The 21,837-nt window shown below is 50.3% G+C and overlaps 2 protein-coding genes across 5 annotated transcripts in view; one reads left to right on the top strand and one right to left on the bottom strand.

Annotated features, from left to right (window-relative positions):
* The window catches only part of SLC27A4 (solute carrier family 27 member 4), a 28,934-nt gene extending 21,409 nt beyond the window's left edge, over nt 1-7,525 (bottom strand). Inside the window, exons 1-4 of one of the 4 annotated variants that reach the window (XM_064579361.1) lie at nt 7,398-7,525; nt 6,884-7,018; nt 5,489-5,585; nt 4,848-4,950 (exon numbers count right to left, since the gene is read on the bottom strand). In XM_064579361.1, the coding sequence (XP_064435431.1) occupies nt 4,848-4,950; nt 5,489-5,585; nt 6,884-7,018; nt 7,398-7,443 (381 nt within the window). In that variant the 5' untranslated portion in view covers nt 7,444-7,525. The other 3 variants (XM_045883256.3, XM_064579363.1, XM_064579360.1) reach the window with 3 other exon arrangements.
* TRUB2 (TruB pseudouridine synthase family member 2) lies at nt 7,493-21,590 on the top strand. The gene is given in 9 exon segments (XM_045883254.3): nt 7,493-7,624; nt 7,959-8,090; nt 9,873-9,947; nt 11,092-11,153; nt 12,295-12,376; nt 15,318-15,390; nt 15,925-16,061; nt 16,812-17,042; nt 17,045-21,590. Coding segments are annotated over 9 exon segments (993 nt in total). The 5' UTR covers nt 7,493-7,515; the 3' UTR covers nt 17,137-21,590.
* The last annotated feature ends 247 nt before the right edge of the window (nt 21,591-21,837 follow it).

Here is a 21,837-nt window from a genome sequence, read left to right as displayed (position 1 = left end):
GAAGCGATGTTTAAGGGGATAAGGTTTCAGTTTTACAAGATGGAAAAGCTCTGGAGGTTGGTTTCACAACAATGTGAATATATTCAACGCTACTGAACTGTCCACTTAGAGATGGTTAAGATGACAGCTCTTTTTTTTTTCTTTCTTTAAAGTAAACTCTAGGGGTGCCTGGTTGGCTCAGTTGTTAAGCACCTGCCTTCGGCTCAAGTCATGATCCCAGCGTCCTGGGATTGGGCCCCGCATCAGGGTCCCTGCTCAGCGGGAAGCCTGCTTCTCCCTCTCCCACTCCCCCTGCTTGTGTTCCTTCTCTCACTCTCTCTCTCTCTGTCAAATAAATAAATAAAAAATCTTGAGAAAAAAAAAGAAATGTATAACTTATAAAAAATAAATAAATAAATAAATAAATAAAGTAAACTCTACCCCCAACGTGGGACTAGAACTCACAACCCTGAGATCAAGAGTCACACACTCTTCTGACTGAGCCAGCTAGGCACCCCTGAGATGGCAACTCTTATGTTATCTTACCTTAAGTTATACCATGTTATGTTTTTTTAACTACAAGTAGAAATAAAATGGAGAGAAAAAGGAAAAAAGAAGTTTCCAGGGCCCCTGATACTTTCTTTTTTAAAGATTTAATTTGGGGGGGGGGGCACCTGGCTGGCTCAGTTGGTTGAGCATCTGCCTTCAGCTCAGGTCATGGAGCGCTGCATGGGGTCCCTGCTCAGTGGGGAGTCTGCTTCTCCCTCACTCAAATAAATAAAATTTATTTATAGATTTGAGAGAGAGAGAGAGAGATGGTGCATGCACACATAGGGGAGGGAGGAAGAATCCCAAGCAGACTCCAGGCTGAGTGCGGAGCCCAACACAGGGCTCGATCCCAGGACCCTGAGATCACGACCTGAGCCAAAACCAAGAGTCAACACTTAATTGACTGTGCCACCCAGGCATCCCTAATTTTTTAAAGTAATCTCTACACCCAACGTGGGGCTCGAACTCATAATCCCAAGATCAAGAGTCGCATGCTCCACCCACTGAGCCAGCCAGGTGCCCGGGCCCCGATCCTTCACATGAGCAGTTCCCAGCCTAGGGTGCTCTCCCCCACCACCCGCAGCTTCACCTTGACAATTCCTACCTGTCCTTTCTGACTCGCCTTAAGTGTCCCTGCTGCAGGGAGGCTGTCCGTGACCTTCAGACTGCTAAGGTCCACATTATGGTCTCTTGCAGCATCCCGTACCTTGTATTGTGATGTGCATTGTATGTGCCCCTCTTCTAGACCTGGACTTTTCAGTATGGCAGTCACTCACCCCATGTGGCCACCGAGCCTGGAAATGGGACAGTTCCAACCTAGCTGCAGTGGCGTAAAATGCACACTGGGTTTCAAAGACTTGGTGTGAAGAGAACAATGTGAAATCTTAGTAATTTAGAACGATCGATTACATGTTGAAATGATAGTATTTTCAGTACACTGGATTAAATAAAATAGGCTATTAAAGTTAATTCCACCTGTCTCTTTTTGCTTTTACTGAAGTGTCTAACAGCAGACTAGAAGTGACCTATCAGCTTGGGTTCGCTTTCTGTGAATGGTGCCGTAGTGGTCTTCCAGCTGCACATGGATGCTGGCTGCTTTGTTCACTGTTCTATCTCCAGGGACTTTTCTGACCCCAGGAAGGGATGAACTGTCCCTCTGATCCACCCATCGCCTCTCTGAGTCCTCAGCAGCACCCATGCAGAATGGGAGCAGCCTAGTGTTCCTGTTCCCAAAGCATGGTCTCAGCCTGTCCAGAGGCCAAAGGATCTGACGTCTTCATTTCTTTGGGGCTGCTGGCTCAGTGCCTTGGTCTGTGTCTGTGATCTCCCTGGGTCCCAGTTCCTAATTTCTTCTTGAGGGAGTTCTACATGCTGTGCAAAGCTGAGGGTGATCAGAGTGATAGCAATTATATTTATTGAGTACCTACTACGTGCCAGCACTGTATGAAGTCCTTTACATATATCATCATTAGGCATCTTTATGACCATCTGGAGGTAGATACTTTAGGAGCCTCAGATAAAGATAAGAAAAATGAGGTTCAGAGAAGTTAAGTAACTTGCCCAATATCATGCAGCTAATCAAGTGGCTGAATCAGGATTTGAAACAAAGTCTACTGGATTCCAAAGCCAGTACCTTAATATCCATTAATTATAAGCCATGTAAGTGCCCTGGAAGATAAACATTAGGTCCCCTGACCTCAGATAAAGAATATGAGGCTCAGAGAAGTCAAATAATTTGTCCAGGGCCATAAAGCTGGGAAGAGAGGTAGGATTCTAATTCAGGCTACTCTTAACTCCAGAGCCCAGGCCCATAATCTTAATGCCACAAGATGACCATACCCCCTACCAATGACAGCCTCAGGGAAGGTGGCCTCACCTTGAACTTTGATCTCAATCTCTGCTATTCCTTCACATTCTGTGGGCTGCTGGTTTCAGTGCCCTACAAGTGTCACAGTCTCTATGGCTATTATCACAACTAGGGCTGAGACTGGGCAGGCTGCCCAGGGAGGTCCTGGCAGTCCCATCCCCTCCACAGCAACAAGATGAAAGGCTCTGGGGACTTCAGAAGAAGGCGGCCACCCTGGTGGGTTTCCCATTGATGAAGTAACTTGCTTCCTGGTAACATCTGAGGAGATGGTGGAAAATGGGGCAGGATCAAGTGTCAGGAGAGTATGGGGAGCAGTTTATTTTCTCAGGAACAAATAATCTTCGAGAGCAGTAGCTTCTCAACTGTCCACCGGGGGATATTTGCAATGTCTGCAGAGATTTAGGGCTGTCATAACTTAGTGGGAGTGCTGCTAGCATCTATGTGTAGAGGCCAGGGGTGCTGCTGACCACGCTGGAAAGCACTGGGCAGCCCCTACCAACAGAGAATCATATGTTCCTGGGGCGCCTGGGTGGCTCCGCCACTTAAGCATCTGCCTTCAGCTCAGGTCATGATCTCAGGGTCCTGGGATCGAGCCCCATGTCAGTCTCCCTGCTCAGCAGGGAGTCTGCGTCTCCTTCTCCCTCCTCCCAACTCATGCTCTCTTTTTCTCTCTCAAATAAATTATATAAATAAATAAATAGATAGATAGATAGATAGATAGATAGATAGATAGATAGATAGATAGAAAGAATTATCTGGCCCGAAAAGTCAATAGTGCTGGGGGCTAAGAAGCCTAGTTCTAGAGCAACCTGCAGTGGGCTGGAGAACCACTTGACAGAGGTGCTTTGATGAGATGTGTGTATATGGGGATGGAAGGGTTGGGACAGGGAAGGTGGCCCAGCTGTGTCCTAAAGTCCTTTTATAAATCACGTTACTATCCTACTGGAAACCCTCAGTGTCTTCTATTGCTCCTATTACAAAATACAGACTTCTTCCCGTGGCTGGCAGGGTCTGGGCTAGCTCTCCTCCCAGCCACCGGCCGTCTGTCCTCCACTCACTTTTCCTTTTCTTTTTTCCTTTTTTCAGTTTTCCTTTTCTTTTTTGTTTTTTTAAAGATTTTATTTATTTATGAGAGAGAGAGAGAGAAAGCGCACACTTAAGCGATAGAGTGAGAGCAGGGGGAGTGGCAGAGCGAGAAGCAGACTCTCAGCTGAGCAAGGAGCCCGATGTGGGGCTCGATCCCAGGCCCCTGAGTTCATGACCTGAGCTGAAGGCAGATGCTTAACCCACTGAGCCACCCAGGTGCCCCATTTTCCTTTTCTTAAACACACAGGGCCTTGCAATTGCCAGAACCCCTGTTCCTCCTCATCTCTCCTTAGGGCTGGCTCCTCCTCTTCCGAGTCTCCTCAGAGGGGCCTCCTGTGACCTCCCTATGGGAAGTGGCCACCTCTGACCCCGCCTCCTTGTCCTCTCTCAGGAGGTTGTTCTCACAGCACCATCTGCTAGAATGGAAGCTCCACAAAGGCAGGCTCTTTGCTGGTTTCATTCACTGTATCTCAATTACTGAGAACAGTGCTGTACATTCCAAGGAGTCAATAAATATTTGACCTGAATTTTTATATGAAATTTTTTTCTTTTATTACTTGATTTCCTCCCCAAACCAGAATATTAGCGCCACAAGAGCAGGACTTTGTCTGTCTGGTTCACCATTCTATCCCCAGCACCTGGAACAATGGGTGACAATTGGCAGATCCTGAACACATGAATGAGTTCCTCAGCAGTTGGGACTCTCCCCACCAGCTCCTGTCCTCCCTGCCTGGGGCAGAGAGTGCCACAAGTGCCACAACTTGTCATACCCTGGGGAAAACACTGACTCTAGAACACGAGGACATAATACAGCAGTTAAGAGCATGATCTGGGGACACCTGGCTGGCTTAGTCGGTGGAGTATGCAATTTTTGATCTCGGGTTTGTGAGTTCAAGCCCCACATTGGGTATAGAGACAGACTTAAAAATAAAATCTTAAAAAAAAAAAAAAAAAGGCATGATGTGAGTATGAATACTGCCTCCATTCATACTCGGTGTATGAAATCATCAAGTTGCTTAAGTGCTCTGAGCCTCATTTCTTCATCTATTAAAGGGGATAATAATAGGACATACTCGGCAGGGAGGGTCAAGCATGAACCTTCCTGTTGGGAGGGTTCAGCAAGATCAGGTATGAGTCTGGCAGCTGACACCCAGTAAGCGGCTACTGGATACTGGCCAGTATTATTGCTTGGAGTTCCTGGCCCATTTGCCTGTCCCATAGAACGTGACAAAGCCTTGGCACAAGAGACAAAAAACACACCCGCCCATGGTGGCCAATCAGGACTCCTCCTTCCTCAGGACATCACTCCCATGCCCTTCTCTGCCTTTCCTAGTGATTGCCAAATGCACAGAAGCTGGAAACTCACATTTACATGCAAGAAACGCAGATACTCTTGGCCAAGGGAGCCCTCAGGCAGACTACGGAGCTTGTCCAGGTCAAGGGTAGACAGAGAGATCCGGGGACGCTCCCTGCAAGGCAGAAGGAAGGACTTAGGTACTGGGAGGGCAGCAGCAAAGGCAGGTGCGAGGCCAGCTAGAGCAAAGGTTTGGGAAGTGAAGGGGCAGAGAGCAACGATGGGGCCCACAAATCCTATTGTAGGACCTGCTTCTGGCCAGGACAGTGGCAGGGACTGAGGAGACTACCGCAAGCCAAGGTCATGGTTCCTGCCCGCAGTGGCATAATCTAGGGAGCAAGCCTCAGGTGGGATCAGGGTACCCACAAAGGACACTGCAGGGGGGTGGGGGTTATAGCTAGCCTGTTATGGGAGCTTAGGGAAGGCAGAGGGCCCTGTGGTGGGATCTAGGCTGAGGCCACCACATTGCACTACCCACGGGTCATCATAGTGTGTGTGTGAATGGCACCCATGGAGTTGGGCAGTGCCCAGCATGCGCAGCCCTCCATGGCCTGGGCATCAAGAAGAGCTCCCTAGAGGAACACAGTGTGACTCCAGAGAGGTCAGGATCCCCAGAGAATGTCCCCAATCCCCCAGGCACAGCTGGGACCTACTGCAGGATCTCAGCACCCTCTGGATCATTCCTCATCTGGTCCCTGAGGACCTTCAGGGCACCGTGTCCTGTGGTCTCCCCTAGAACTGCGACCATGTCTGAAAGGAAAGAAATGGGGACAAATGGAAGATATAATCTTAGGTAAGTTACTGGACCCCATCTGAGCCTGTCTCCTACATGATAAACCAAAACCCTATCTCCTCTTAGTTACGAGGATTCATGTTAAACATTTAGCAAGTCACCTGGCACACAGTAAGGGTTCAATATATGTACCTATAGTCATTATCATTGTATTTATTTAACGGGCTGATGTGGCTCTGGTTAGCACAGTGCTCTAAAGAGTTTATAAGTCACTTTTACACCCATTATTACAACGGATTATCATGCCTCCATTGATTACAGGCTTTGAATCAGAGTGCTAGGTTTGGGTTCAGGTGCAATCACTGTCTAAGTGAACTTGTGCAAAATGCTTTACATTTCCAAGCCTCAGGGCACTAATTTATGAAATGTGGAGAACACCTTTCTTACAGGGTTAATGTGAAAAATCAAGAACGTCATGCATATAAAACATTTAGTGCAGTGAGCAACCAGCATTAGGGCTCAGTGAGCAGTTAGCACTGCCATTTCAATTGGTAGGAGTAATAATCCTTTCCAGACTTAGAATCCTGAGAATGAGAAAAGTACTATAGAACCCTAAGATGTTCCAGTCATACAACCATGAGCATCTGCTATGTGCCAGGCACAATCTAAAACATGCTGATACAATGCAACAGGGCAGTCGGGGTGTCTGACCTCATAAACTTTAATTTTTATTGGGGTGTTATAATTTAATGTACGTTATAACAAACTTCGTAAATCATCTGTTTAGTACACAGGTTCTTAATGTGGCTGGATGACAGAATCTTCCGGTAGGTAGTTTATTTAAAAATGCTGGCCCTGGGCGCCTGGGTGGCTTAGATGGTTAAGCGTCTGCCTTCGGCTCAGGTCATGATCTCAGGGTCCTGGGATCGAGTCCCGAATCGGGCTTCCTGCTCCTTGGGAGCCTGCTTCTCCCTCTGCCTCTCTCTCGCTCTCCGTCTCTCATGAATAAATAAATAAAATCTTAAAAAAAAAAAAAATTTAAAAAAAATAAATAAAAATAAAAATGCTGGCCCTTCCTCTCCTCCCCAGGCTCGGGCTCATTCGGACTGAGCTCAGGGTGGGCCCTAGACATCTGCATTTTTGTGAACCTTGCGCGTGATGATGGGATGCAGCCAGATTTGGGAACCCCGACCTAGTCTATTCTCGTTACCCCTAGGGGACGGGGTAGAGAGAGAGGTGGGCACCTGCCCAGGTTCCCCAGGCAAGGGTGCGCGCCGACCCCCCGCTGCCCTCCCGGGAGCGCCGGCAACCTTACCGTGGCGGTACGGGTTATAGAGAGACATTCCGGCCGAGCCGGCGGCCAGCAGCGCCTTCTGCAGCGGGGAAGTGGGGATGTGCCCCGGGTAGAGCAGGCCGTTGGCGCCGTGGCGCACGCCTCGGAGCGGCACATCTACTGGGCAAAAAAAAAAGGCCGCGGTCAGACGAGCCTGGCGCCCCAGGCCTCCCTCCCGCCTCTGCCACTTGCCTGCAGCCGCCCCCCGGAGGCCGCCAACTCGGCGGAGAGGGCGCAGGGCCGAGCGCAGCAGCGTCCCCATGGCAGCGGGCACCAGCCGGCTTTGAAGGAGGCACGGACAGGAGAGGGCCCTATCGCTAAGTAAGAGAAGGAAACCCAGGCGACCTGTCCACCACCTACTCCCACCGAAGCAAAACTCTCCCCATTTCCCCTCACTCCCAGAAAGGCTCCCCAGTGATCCCTGCTCGGGGTTCAGCGCCGGGCACTACTGCCCTCTCCTCCGTGCGTTTTCCCCGAGGCCAATAAAGACGTGAACCTCTTCCGGCTGCGAAACGTGGCGGCACCCAGGGTCCGGACCACATTTGGGTGTGGGACCGGACGGCACTTCCGTTCAGGTGCAGCTCTTTCACCAGCCGGCGCCGCTGGCTTCGGGCATGGGGTCCCGCGGCCTAGCGCGGCTGCACGGGCTCTTCGCGGTCTACAAGCCCCCGGGGCTAAAATGGAAGCACGTGCGGGACACCGTGGAGCTGCAGCTTCTGAAGGGTGAGCGCTTCGAACCAGACCCACGATCGCGCTCTGGTTCTCCGGGAGTCCATCTCCGCTTCTGATCCTCCCGGCAAATAAAGTCATGTGACCCAGTCCTCTGGACAGAGCGCTTTCCTAATCATGTAATCTGTGTACTCCATTACTCCTCACTTTCCCCTGCGTTCAGATGTCATAAGTAATAGAGTCAGAATTTGAACCCAAGCCTGTTTCTTAACTGCTGCTATTCGCTACATCGTGGGCTTTCTCTTCTACATCTCCATACCTCCCTGTCCCACCTCCCCCGGGTGTTCGGACAGAATTGACCTGATGTCTTTTACCTTTGTGTACTCAGGTGTCAATGCTGGGAAGGCTCCTGCCCCTGAACAGCGTGTTCGTTTTCTGCTGGGCCCCGTGGGAGACGGCAAAGAGAAGGAGCTTATTCTCACTGCCACCAGTGTGCCCACCCTCACCAACCATCCGCTGGGTAAGGCACATTCAGGCTGGGGCCTGGGTGTCACTTCCCAGGCAGTTTCTGCCCAGAGTCAGTGTCCCAGTCGGTGCTCAGACTCTTGTTCCAGATCCTTGAAGGGCCACAGCAGGGATGAAATATTTGACCGGGAATTGGCAAATTTTCCTGGAAAGGGCCAGATAGCAAATATTTTAGGCTTTGCAGGCCCAGTTCTGCCATAGGGCAAAGAACCTGTAGGCAATATGGAATGCAGTGAGCCTGGCTGTGTTCCAATAAAACTTTATTTATGGAAAGTGACATTTGAGTTTCATATAATTTTCCTATGTCACAAAATACTATTTTCTTGATTTGGGGGGGGATCATTGAAAAATGAAAAAAAAAAAAATTAACTCATGGGCCATTAAAAAAAAACAGGCTTGAGAATTTGGCCTGTGGACTGTAGCTTGCTGACCCCCTTTTTTTTTTTATTTAAGATTTTTATTTATTTATTCATGAGAGACAGAGAGAGAGAGGCAGAGGGAGAAGCAGGCTTCCAAGGAGCAGAGAGCCCGATGCGGGACTCGATCCCAGGACTCTGGGATCATGACCTGAGCCGAAGGCAGACGCTCAACCATCTGAGCCACCCAGGCGCCCTTGCTGACCCCTTTTAACTATTCTGGGACTCCAAATGGGAATTGAGACCCTCAGGTAGAAGTCCTAAGGTGGGAGTTTGGGGCTCTTGGGAAAGAGTGACTTTTTTAGTCAACAAAGCTGCCCAAGAATGGAACTAGTTATAATGAGTTCCCTGTTACTAGACAAGGTTAGAAAGACTGAGGGGCTTGACCAGAAACCACTAAAATCCCTTTGGCAGTGATATTTAGTGACTCTACAGTGTAGCAATAACAAGTATGATGTACTGAGGATCTCTTCTGTACTAGATACTGTGTTAAGCTTTTACCAAGTACCATTTTATTAAATCTTCACCACAACCCTGTGAGGTGGATCCTGTTCTCATTTCACAAATGAGGAAACCGAGGCTCAGTGTTGACATTAAGTAACATAGGCTGGATTCAGTAGGCGCTTAACCATCCCGTATCCTTCCCCCAGATACCTTTTGTTCTGTAGAAGTGTATATGCTTCTGGCTCATTCCTGCATGCAGTCTTTTTTTTTTAATAGCGTTATTGAGATATAATTGATACACAAAAACCCACATTTTAAAAATGTTTTTAATTTTTTTTAAGATTTTACTTATTTATTTGAGAGAGAGTGCAAGAAAGGGAAGGGACAGAGGGAGAGGGAGAAGAGTCCCTGCTGAGCAAGGAGCCCAGTGAGGGACTCGATCCCAGGACCCTGGGATCATGACCTGAGCCGAAGGCAGACACTTAACCAACTGAGCCACCCAGGCATCCCTCACTAGTTATTTCCTGAGCACCTAGTAAGCTCTGGGCTCTAGGGTTAGAACTTGGGACCCAGGCCCTGCCTTCAGGAACTTACCACCTCCATTTTCTTACTGGGGTGGCCAGGACTCTCTGCCGCAGCTGAGTAGGAAAGTTGAGTCCCAGTGTTCTGCCCAGTCCCCTCAAAGCCTCTCACCAGGGGAATGGTGATAGGTAGAGTAACAAGCCCTTTTTGTGGGCCCAGGGACCCGAGGAAATGGTTCGAGGCCCCAGATTCCACATGGGGAAGTCTGAGAGTCCAACCTGATCCTGGTTTGGGCTCCATGAGGCTACATCCTAGGAATGAGGCCATGATGCAGGCTGAAGTCATCCTGGAGGCTGGATTCATTGAGCAGAGGGACCTCGTTTGTTTCTTTCTAGTCTGTGGACCAGCATTCACCAGCTTGAAGGTTGGCATGGGACACCGGCTGGATGCTCAAGCATCTGGGGTGCTTGGTAGGTAATGTGGTGAGCCCAGGGGTGCAGGGATACAGTCTCGGGAGAAGATCAGGGAGCTGCCATGAACCCCGCCCACTTCCAGCCTGACCGCCATTTCCCACCGCTGCCCTCCTCCCCTGCTTCCTACCCCAAGTCTGGTCAGCTGGTGGAAGTGGGGATGGCACAATTGCCCACTTTTATCAAGTGATTCCTGCATTCGACATGCGGTATGAAGTCCTTCGTGCACATGTTTTCATGACAACAACCTTATTAGGTAGATAGTTTATGATTTTATGGAGAAAAGAAGGCTCCAGGAGCTTAGGTGACTTGGTCTGGGTCATGTGGCTAGTGAATGCCCCTGGTCCAGGGAGCACAAACTGTCATCACTTGTGTGGGTTAGCCAAGCGTGTGACTCTGGCCCCACTGGCCAGGGTCTGAATGTCGCTGGAGCTGGACACACATAAAGCCCTGAGTCATGAGCCATCTGTGTCCCCAGGGTCAGGTGGTGGCCACATCCTCCATGCGCGGTAGTCACAGTCCCCTTGTCTCACTTCCTGGGGCACAGGCAGGCAGACATGATGTCATGCTCCCTCTCCCTGTCCTCCCTCTCCAGGAGTGAATGGAGGGTCATTCTCTCCTCCAGCCAGAGGGAGAAACAGCCAGGAAAAGGCAGGCAGTGGCCACAATGCCCCTTTATTGGGCCCTTCCTTTGTGCTCACTTCTTCCTGTGTATTGCCTCAGTCTTCACAACACCCACAGGGATCAGACAGGATCTTGTATCCCCATTTTACAGATGGGGATCTTGAGGCCCAAGGATGCTAACGGACATGCTTAGAGCCATCCCAGATTTGAGGGCAGGTCTGTGTGATTGGGCCCCTGGTCCCTTTCTTTGGAGTGCATCAGAACCCCCTAGGGCACTTACTAAGGATCCGAGGCCCCTCCATGAGTCAGAGTCAGTACAAGTGGGTGGGCCTCGAAACCTACATTTTCATATCTACCCAGGGGAGCTCACTTGCTCCCTGTAGAAGAAGCTGTCCTTGCCCTCTTGCTGGCTTTAGCAGCATCAGAGATGGAAGGATTCTCGTGGTAGTTGTGGGGGTTGGAGGTCTCAGGGAAACGAGAAGGGGGAGCCAGGTGTGAGATCAGCCTGGGTGTCTTCCAGTGCTCGGCGTGGGACATGGATGCAGGCTCCTCACCAGCATGTACAATGCTCACCTCACCAAGGTATGGGGACACTGGGGACAGCTTGTTTAGCCCATTTCCCTGGGGCTCACTGGCAGGAATCTGAAGCTGAGAGCACTGCATGGGGGAACACCTAGGCCATCAGCCAGCGTTGTTTCATGGCCGTGTGCTGGGGGAGACTGTAAGGATAGCATGGTAATGACCGCTGGCCTTATTGCATGCCGGCCGCTCTTTGCTGAGCACTGCACGTGGACTCCCTTGTGGATGCCTCACACCCTCCCCGCAAAGTGGTATCTGCTGTTAACCCACCTTACAGATGAAACCACCGAGGCACAGAGAGGGGATGTCATTTGCCCAGGGTCGTGCAACCTGTAAGGAATGGAACTGCGATTTGAACCTGGATCTGTCTGACCCCAGAGCCTGATCATGACAGCACTCCATTCCCCCCACCCCTCCCCACCCCACCAAGACTGAGAGGTGGATGTCACCATCCAGGCATCAGGGAGCTTGCATCTGGGCTGGGGCTGTAGAATCCAGCACCATGAGAGGGGACAGAGGTGCTGCGTTAGAGAGCCTCCATTTTTAGTGGTTAAGAGCACAGATCTGGAGCCAAACCAGCTTCTGCCCCTCTGCCCGCTGTGGGCCCCCAGGTGGATTACTTAACATCCGTCTTCCTCCATTTCCGCGTCTGTAAGATGGGGGAGATAATAGTACCTCCTCCATAGGGTTACTCTGAAGATTAAGTTAGTGACTACCTGCACCATACTTAGCACAGTCACTGGCGCATGGTAAATGCTCAGTAAATTATTATTGCTGTTGTCGTCATCCCTTCCTTATGGCAGAGGCTGTTAACTGCACAGATCATATGTGGAGGCTGGGGAGAAGCTGACAGGGTGCACTGGGAGGGGCCTGGCATGATAAGTTGTCAGGTCTGGCTGGAGAGGAGAGACGTGGAGGCACAGGGTAGTCACCATCCTTTGCGGGCAGGTGCTTGCTGTCATAGGGAAGTCTGGTGCCTTTCCCTGGGGGGACAGTGGGGTGGCTGGGTGGGGGCTGAGTGCCTGGCTTCCTGAGGGGAGCCTGTCTAGCAGGTTCGGGGTGGGAGCTGCTGGACGTACCTCCCTCCTCAGTGCTGAGGGCAAGCAGGGAATCTGACCCCATCTTCCCCTCCCTATCTCTGCAGGATTATACAGTACGTGGTCTCCTGGGCAAAGCAACAGATGACTTCTGTGAGGATGGGCGGCTGGTGGAGAAGTCAACATATGGTGAGAGCCCGCAGGCGCCCAGGGCCGTGGGAGGAGAGTGGCTATGTCTGCCTTTGCATTTGCTCTCCCTTGATTCCTCACCCCCACGCAGGCCTTGCAGCCCTCAGTGACTGCAACACACTGAGTTTGGGCTGGCTGTTGGAGGCCTTTGGGCACATCATTCTGTCTTGCAGGTATAATTGCCCGGTGCCTCCCCACCTGGCATAAATGTCACCTCCCCAGGGAAGCTCCACTAACCCCCAGATGAACTAGATGGACTCTTAGAACAGTAATCAACTAATGGTTGTGATTTTTTTTTAAGTTTGAGAGAGAGAGAGCGAGAGCGAGCGTGGGGTGGGGATTGGCAGAGGCAGAGAGGGAGAGAGAATCTCAAACAGACTCTATGTACCGAGCGTGGAGCCTGACACAGGACTCAATCCCAAGACCCCAAGATCATGACCCGAGCCGAAATCAAGAATTGGACGCTCAACCGACTGAGCCACCCAGGCGCCCCATGATTAGTGATTATTTAATATCTGTCTTCCCACCACACTGTCACCATGGGAGCAGGGACCATGTCATTCCACTCCTGTGGTTACACACAGCACGGAGCCTGGGACATGGGAGGTGCTTGTTGGTTGGGTGGATGGATGGAGAAGTAGGTTGCAGGGGTGGGGTGGGGGGTGGATAGATGGTTCGATGGCTCATTCTTCACTTCTTACCCTCCCTATGTTCTAACACTTTCCATAGGATCTATTACATTTTCTTATTTGACAGATGTTTTTGGGCACCAGCCATGTGCCAGGGTCTTGATGAACCAGATGGGGCCCCCAGTCTCAGTGAACCCAGTCTAGCAGGGAGAGCAAACACACACCTCCGCATCTTCTAGACAGGATTCAGAACGTGGCAGAGTAACACTATATAATCTGTATATGTGGGTGTATCAGCATACAAAACATGTCCAAAGACAGTTACCAATTTGACACTCTAGTAGGGAAGAAGCCCGAATTTGGAGAAGGGGAGGTGCTGTTAATGCTGATCTAAATTTTTTTTTTTTTTAAGATTTTATTTATTTATTCATGAGAGACAGAGAGAGAGAGAGAGAAGCAGAGGGAGAAGCAGGCTCCCTGCTGAGCAGGGAGCCCGATGCGGGACTCAATCCCAGGACCCTGGGATCATGACCTGAGCCGAAGGCAGACGCTTAACCATCTGAGCCACCCAGGCACCCATGGGGCAGAGGGAGATCTTAAGCAGACTCCACGCTGAGTGTGGAGCCCAGTGTAGGGCTTGATTTTACGACCCTGAGATCATGACCTCAGCAGAAATCAAGAGTCGGGTGCTTAAACCACTGAGCCACCCAGGTGCCCCCTGATCTAAATTTCTTAAAGAAGAGGGGTGCCTACTTAAGATCCTCTCCCTCTGTCCGTTCTCCTTGCGGGCACAAGTGTGCACGTGCTCTCTCTCAAATAAAATAAATCTTTAAAAAAAAAATTTCTTATTTATTTATTTATTTGTTTGTTTGTTTGTTTGTTTATTTATTTATGAGATAGAGAATGAGAGAGAGCACATGAGAGTGGGGAGAGTCAGAGGGAGAAGCAGACTCCCTGCTGAGCAGGGAGCCCGATGCGGGACTCGATCCAGGGACTCCGGGATCATGACCTGAGCCGAAGGCAGTCGCTCAACCAACTGAGCCACCCAGGCGCCCTAAAAAAATAAATTTCTTAAAGAAGATTCATATGTCAATTATATAACTAAAAAATAATGTTAAAACCAAAGCATATTAAAGACTTTTTTTTTTTTTTAATTTATCTGAGAGAGAGCACAAGCAGGGGGAGCTGCAGGCAGACGGAGAAGTAGGCTCTCCACTGAGCAGGGAGCCCGATGTGGGACTCGATCCCAGGACCCTGGGACCATGACCTGAGCTGAAGGCAGACACTTCACCAACAGAGCCACCCAGGCATCCCAAACCAAAACAAATTAAATGCTCGGAAAGAGACCCAGGACGCAGGAAAAAGAAGTGACATGCTCCAGGAGGGCTTCCTGGAGGAGGCTGCATTTGAGCTGGGCTGTAAATGAGGAGGGAGGAGGCAGTGGTAGGTACATTTCAGATAAGACAACGGCATGAAGAAAGCCAGAGAGGGGATAAGAGGCCTAGGCTAGGGCGCCTGGGTGGCTCAGTTGGTTGAGCGACTGCCTTCGGCTCAGGTCATGATCCTGGAGTCCCGGGATCGAGTCCCACATCGGGCTCCCTGCTCAGCAGGGAGTCTGCTTCTCCCTCTGATCCTCCCCCCTCTCATGTGCTCGCTCTCTCTCTCATTCTCTTTCTCAAATAAATAAATAAAATCTTTAAAAAAAAAAAAAGAGGCCTAGGCTAGGCCCTTCCAAGCTGGCAGGCCTTTGATCACCACACCTGTGCCCAGAACTATGGCCTTTGGAGCCAGAAGTTGGCGCTTGCCCAGCTGGGCCCCAGGATCAGCCTCTTAGCAGTTTGTGAGCATCCCTGGGCTTAGCAGCTGCCTGCCCTAGTCACTCGATGGTACCAGCAGGCAGAGCCACTGCCTCTTGCCATCTGTGTCTGCATTCAGACAGATGGCCCTCTCCCTCCCAGGGTCCCTGGCATAAAAGAACCCAGATTGGGGCTCAGGGGACTTGGCTTAGAATATTGGATAAGTCATGTTACGGCTTTGAGCCTCATTTCCAAAAGAAACTGTTCTTAACTTGGAGTCTGTGAACCCCTTAAAAATGTCCTCACAATGCTGAGTTCAGGCATAACTTTCTGAGAAGAGGTTCCTGGGCTTATAGAGTCTCAAAGGACTCATAACCCCTAAATGGGAGCCCTGGGTGCTCTGGGACCCCTCCAGTTTCCAAGGATGGGGCTGGTTTGAGGGAAGGGAGTTTGCCAGTTTGTTGTTGCCTGTCCTCAGCAGGCACTCGTGTGCTGACCATCCCCTGGCTTTTCCAGACCATGTGACCAGAGAGAAGCTGGACCGCATCCTGGCCCTGATCCAAGGTTCCCATCAGAAGGCCCTGGTGATGTAAGTGGGGCCCAATCCACACTTTGCTGAAAGGGGCCCTTGAAGAGGTGCTGGAAGGGTAAGAAGTACCCACTGGGCTCCCTGTAGGCTCCGCCCACCCTGGGGCAGGTTCCATGGACCTTCTTTTTAGAGCCCAAAAGCAGACATGAACCAGCCCTTCCTTCTATAGCACGCAGAAGTGTTTCTTTGTGCCAGGCCAGCCCCTGGGGAGACCAAGGGGGAACAAGAGACCCCAGCTAGCCTCAGGGAGAGTATATGATTTAGTGGAGAGGGAAGCCAGGAACCCACATCATATGACCTAGAAGCAAGGGGCGGGAGCAGGCAGCATGTACTTGACCGGAAGCTAGGGAGACTGCAGAGGAGGGCAGAGCCTGCATTTAGGGATTGGAGGAGACAGAAAAAGGCAGCTGGAGGGGCAGGGAAGCTGGAAAGCGAAAGAAGAGCTTTAGGAAAGCTCTTCATGAGTGGGGCAGGGCCAGGGGTAAACAGTGGGCCCAGCTCCCCATCCCATGCCAGCCCCGTTTTGATCCCCAGGTACTCCAACCTGGACTTGCAGACCCAGGAGGCCTATGATATGGCTGTGAGAGGCTTGATTCGTCCCATGGGCAAGTCCCCGATGCTGGTAACGGGCATCCGATGCATCTTCTTTGCGCCTCCGGAATTCCTCATAGGTACGTTGCCCCAGGAAGTTGGAGCAATGAGATTGGGCTCCTGGGTTTGGGGAGTCATTGTGAAATGCCCTTGTAGACCCCAGCACACGCCCGCCCTGATCTCTGCTGGCTAAGGCGCCAGGGGCCAGCTTCCTTCTCAGCCCCCGACTGGAGTTGGCCCATCCACACAGCACTCAGATCAAATCCTGTCCTATATGCTGCCAAGTTACACTTTGAAACCAGACCTTAGCGAGAAGTTAATACTTGGTGGTTCATTTCCAGTGCCTCCCAGTGTTTCAGGTTGCAGTAGGCCATCAGACAGCACCCTCATCTCCCCAGTCCCACCCAGCTTGGCCCCTCCCTCCTTTCTTCTCTCTTCGTCTTACTAACAAGGGCTCCTTGAATGCTGACCAGGACTCTCCCAATGATAAGCACCTTATGTACATTATCTCTTAAGATTCCTCACACCCACCCATTTTACAGATGAGCCTTAAGTCTTAGACCAGAGTAGCCTTCTGGAAGTTAACCTGCCCACAAAACTCCTGGGGGTCTTCAAAAAAAAGCAAACTCTGATTCTGCAGGTCTGGGTGGAGCCCAAGATTCTGCACATCTAATCAACTTTCAGGGCTGGTCCAATAGCAAAGCCCTGGAGAGCTAAGGCCTTTTGCTAAGGTTATCACATAGCCAAGAGGTATCAGGGGTGTGGATTTAGATGCACAGATACCAGAGGCCATGCTCCCAGCCTTCAGACCCGTTGTTTGCCCCTGGCAGAGGTACAGTGCATGCATGAGACACAGAAGCAGCTGAGAAAGCTGGTGCATGAGATCGGCTTGGAGCTGAAGACCACCGCTGTCTGTTCCCAAGTGCGGCGTACGCGGGATGGCTTTTTCACCCTAGACGATGCCCTTCTGAGGACCCAGTGGGATTTACACAGCATCCAGGATGCCATCCAGGCCGCAGCTCCCCGGGTGGCAGCAGAGCTGGAGAAGAACTTGAGGCCGGGCTGGGCACCCAGCAGCTTCCCAGTCCAGGCCAGCCCTGGGACTCCAGGGGGCCAAGCTCTGCCTCGGGGCTGGAGAGCTGTGCAGGGCATTGAAAGGCCAGGGGCTGGCGGGACAGTGGATGGATAAGATAAGAATTGTTCTGAGCTGGAACTGATAACTGTGCAGAATGCAAGAGTAAGGGAAGAACATGTGACATAAAACTCTGAAACTGTAAGAAAGAAAATCAACAGACTTGACCCAATGGAAAAGGAGAAACTTCTATATGGAGGAAAAGATGATAAACTAATGATAAGACAGATGAAAATACTTGTAATATGTTTAAGAATGAATATCCAGGGGTACCTGGGTGGCTCAGTCAGTTCAGCTTAGGTCATGATCTCAGGGTTCTGGGATTGAGCCCCATATTGGGGCTCCCTGCTCAGCAGGGAGACTGTGTCTCCCTCTCACTCTGTCCCTCCCCCCTGCTTGTGCGCATGTGCCCGTGCTCGCTCTCGCTCACTCGCTCTCAAGTAAATAAAAATCTAAAAAATATATATCCATAATATATAAAGAGTTCTTATAAAACAGTAAGAAAAAGGGCACTTGGGTGACTCATTCGGTTAAGTGTCTGCCCTCAGCTTAGGTCATGATCCCAGGGTCCTGCACCCCTGATGAAGTCCCACGTCAGGCTCCGTGATCAGCGGGGAGCCTGCTTCTCCCTCTGCCTCTGCTTCTCCCCCTGCTTGTGCTGTCTCTTTTTCAAATAAATAAATAAAATCTTCAAAAAAATTAACAATAAGAAAAAGATAAGAAAATTGGGCAAATGACATGAATTGTGTATTTATATATATAAAAAGAAATCCATATGGCCCATAAACCAGAAATGATGCTCAACCTCTCTAATAATGAGAGACATACAGATGAAAATGATAACGACTTTTCCTTGCCTTTCCAAACAATAAAAAGAATATCCAATATTGGTGATGATGTGAGAAAATGGGCAGTCTGTGCTATTGGTAGGAAGGTGCAACTTCGTAACCTTTTAGGAGTAACTTGGTAGTATGTGTCAAAATTAAAAATACTCCTGCTCTGTGACTCAGCAGTTACAGTTTCAGGAATCTGTCTTCTGGCATAAGTTGCAGACAGTTTTAGGTACTTAGATGGTCATAGCTACAATGTAATAGTAATAAATAGGAAATGCCATTACCATCCATCAGTAAGGGACTGGTTAAATAAATATGGGGCATACAGTGTCAAAAGGCTCTATTCTAGGGGAGCCTGGCTGGCTCAGTCTGTAGGGCAGGCAATGCTTGATCTTGGGGTTGTGAGTTGGAGACCCACGTTGGGTGTAGAGACTACTTAAAAAGGCTCTATTCTAATACCCTCAGGAAAATGATCAACAACCAATTTTTGGGGGTGCCTGGGGGGCTCAGTGGGTTAAGCATCTGCCTTCGCTCAGGTTATGATCCCAGGGTCCTGGGATTGAGTCCTGCCCTGGGCTCCTTGCTCAGCAGGAAGTCTGCTTCTCCCTCGGCCTCTCCTCCCCCTCGTGGCGTGTGCATGCGTGGGCGAGCCCTCTCTCTCTCAATCTCTCTTGCAAAAATAAAATCTTAAAACATTTTTTTTAGCCATTTTTTCCTGCCAATTTGATTTTCCTAGGCTTTGGACACTTTGATCCCATGTGGATGGGTGTTTTTTTGTTTTATTTTGTTTGTTTGTTTGTTTGTTTGGGCCTGGCTCTCTTTTAACCTCTATCCATGTGGCTATTTTCCCACTCGGAACATTTGGGCTAAAAGGAACAAGTTGGCCTCTGGCTAAGGTTCCAGTCTGCGCCCCGAGGGGAAACCCTGCATGTCTCTTCTCCCCCCTACCCGCGGCACCCTGGGAGAGGAGGCCCCAGCCAGCAGGGCTCCTTCACCTTCACGTGGGGGCGGCGCGCAGCTCAGAGTGGTGCTGAGCAGGTGTGGTTCTGCCGGCTTCTGGCTGTGGGGCCTCAGGAGTGCAGCTCCCTCATACGTTAACCTGGGAATGATGATTTTGCCTACCTGGTAGGGTTGTAGCAATGAAATCATGGTGAGGTGCTTGCCTTGGTGCCTTGCATGACCTGCGCTCTGTGTAAGCCAACCGCTTGCTGTGGCTCCTTTCTTCTGAACAGGGACCTATAAGAGTTGTCGCAGAGTCAGAGGCCTTCTGTCCCTCACCTCCTGATTATCTGGCATAAAGATCAGCTGGGAACTTGACAAACATACCTCAGCCAGGTGATCAAGGTCAGCAGCCACAGGGATGAGTCGTGTTGCCGGTATGTCCTCTTGCTATGATATAATGAAAATGGCCCTTTACCTCCGTGGTCTTCCTCCCAATAACCCAGGGTCCCAGTCTTGTAAGGAGAACACGGGGCAGCTTTTGGTAGTGCGGCATCCTACACAAGGCCTGACCAGTACTTCTCGGGGCTATCACGGTCATCGAAAGCAGTGAAGTCTGAGAAACCACCATAGCCAAGAGGAGCCTACGGAGACATGAAGACGAGATGTACTGTGGGGGGACCCCTGGGTGGCTCAGTCTGTTAAGCATCTGCCTTTGGCTCAGTCATGAGCCCAGGGTCCTGAGATCTTAACCAACTGAGCCACCCAGGCATCCCTGGAAATCTGCATTTTAGCAAGTCTCTAAGGATTCTGATACCAGAGCTGTAAAAACAGGGCCCCGCAGGAGCCAGCTAGGCATGGTCATTCCCTTCTGGTCTTCAGGAACCACCTGGACGGCTATTTGAGGGCCATTTGAGAAGAGATTAGCCGACAGCCACGAATGACAGGGTATGGTGAGCTCGTTTACCGGGGGCGCACTAACAGAGTACCACGAACCAAGGGGCTGCAACAGTGGAAAGCTATTATCTCGCCACAGGCTAAGCACAGAAGGCTGGGGGTCCAAGAGCAGGGTGTCGGCAGGGTCAGCTCTTTCTGAGGGATGTGAGGAAGACACTGTGCCAAGCTTCTCTCCTGGCTTCTGGTAGTTTGCTGGCAATCTTTGGTGCTCCTTGGCTTGTAGAAGCGTGGCTCACATCTCTGCCTTCACATTCATGTGGCCTTCTTCCTGTGCGCATGGCTGTGTCCAAATTTCCCCTTTCACAAGGACACTGGTCAGATGAGGTACCCACTGTAGTCAGTATGACCTCTTCTTAACTAATTACATCTGCAATGACCCTATTTCCCAAAACAGTTCACATTCTGAGGTATTAGGGATTAGGACTTCAACATGAAAATTGTGTAGGGACACAACTCGACCCACAACACATGGCTAGACCTTCACCTGGGCTGGCTCAGTGCTCCTTAGAGCACTATTATCACATACCCAGAAGACTCCCCCAAGGTCAGGGCAGGCTCCATAGTCCCCTCCACATCTGCTGCAGATTGGGGCAGTGGGGAGGGCTCAGGGCCCCAGTGGATGTGGAGGGTGGTGACCCAGGGTCAGGGAATCTAGCTATCCCCTCCGGGGCCTCTTTCCAGGGCTTTCACCAAGCATCTCCCCTTCCCTTGTCCAATTAAGAATTTAAACTTTTTTTTTTTTTTTAAGATTTTATTTATTTTTTGACAGAGAGAGAGACAGCGAGAGAGGGAACACAAGCAGGGGGAGTGGGAGAGGGAGAAGCAGGCCTCCCGCTGAGCAAGGAGCCCGATGTGGGGCTCGATCCCAGGATCCTGGGATCATGACCTGAGCTGAAGGCAGACGCTTAACGACTGAGCCACCCAGGTGCCCCAAGAATTTAAGCTTTTTATTTGCACTGTATATAAGAAGTCTATCTGGATCTCATTCTAGAATTTACAAAATTTGGGTAGTTGGTCTTAGATTATAAAACAGGAAAATGGGGCATTTGGGTGGCACAGTCGGTTTTGTGTCCAGCTCTTTGATTCGGCCTGGGTTGTGATCTCAGGGTTGTGAAATTGAGCCCTGCATCAGGCTCCCTGCTCAGTGTGGAGTCTGTTTGAGACTCTCTCTCCCTCTCCCTCTGCCCCTACCCCCTGCTCACTCTCTCTCTCTCAAATAAATAAGTCTTTTTTTTTTTTTTTTTAAGATTTTATTTATTTATTTGACAGAGACAGTGAGAGAGGGAACACAAGCAGGGGGAGTGGAGAGGGAGAAGCAGGCTTCCCACTGAGCAGGGAGCCCGATGTGGGACTCGATCCCAGGACCCTGGGATCATGACCTGAGCCGAAGGCAGACACTTAATGACTGAGCCACCCAGGCGCCCCTCAAATAAATAAGTCTTAAAAAATTATAATAAATGTATCTCTCAGGAGTCTGTTGAGTTGAGGGCTTTGTCTGCTTCATTCACTGGAGGCCACACCATGGGCTCCTAGGATGGGATATGTGTTTATCAAGGCTCTTCAGAGAAATAGGACCAACGGGAAGTGTGTATCTAGAGAGAGATTTGTTTTAAGGAATTTGCTCACATTGGGTTGCCTGGGTGGCTCAGTTGGTGGAGTGTGTGACTCTTGATTTCGGAGTTGTGACGTGGAGCCCCACGTTGGTGTAGAGATCACTAAAAATAAATAAATAAAAAAACTTCAAAAAATTTGCGCACATGATCGTGGAACCTGGCAAATCCAAAATCTGCAGGGTAGGGCAGCAGGCGGTAAGCGGCAGGCTGAATACCCAGCAGAGAGTTGCAGTTGCAGCTCGAGCCCCAAGAAAGTCTAGAAACAAAATTCCCTCTTCTTTGGGGGACCGCCAATTTTTTTTCCCCCTTCTTATTTTAAGGCCTTCAACTGATTGGATAAGGCCCACCCACACTGCAGAGGGTAACCTGATAAATCTACTAA

The sequence above is a fragment of the Mirounga angustirostris genome, unplaced genomic scaffold, assembly GCF_029215605.1.
Source record: "Mirounga angustirostris isolate CCGP_5_RB_7025 unplaced genomic scaffold, mMirAng1.0.hap1 SCAF_15, whole genome shotgun sequence".
NCBI classification, from domain to species: Eukaryota; Metazoa; Chordata; class Mammalia; order Carnivora; family Phocidae; genus Mirounga; species Mirounga angustirostris.
This window is presented reverse-complemented; position numbering and strand designations above follow the sequence as displayed.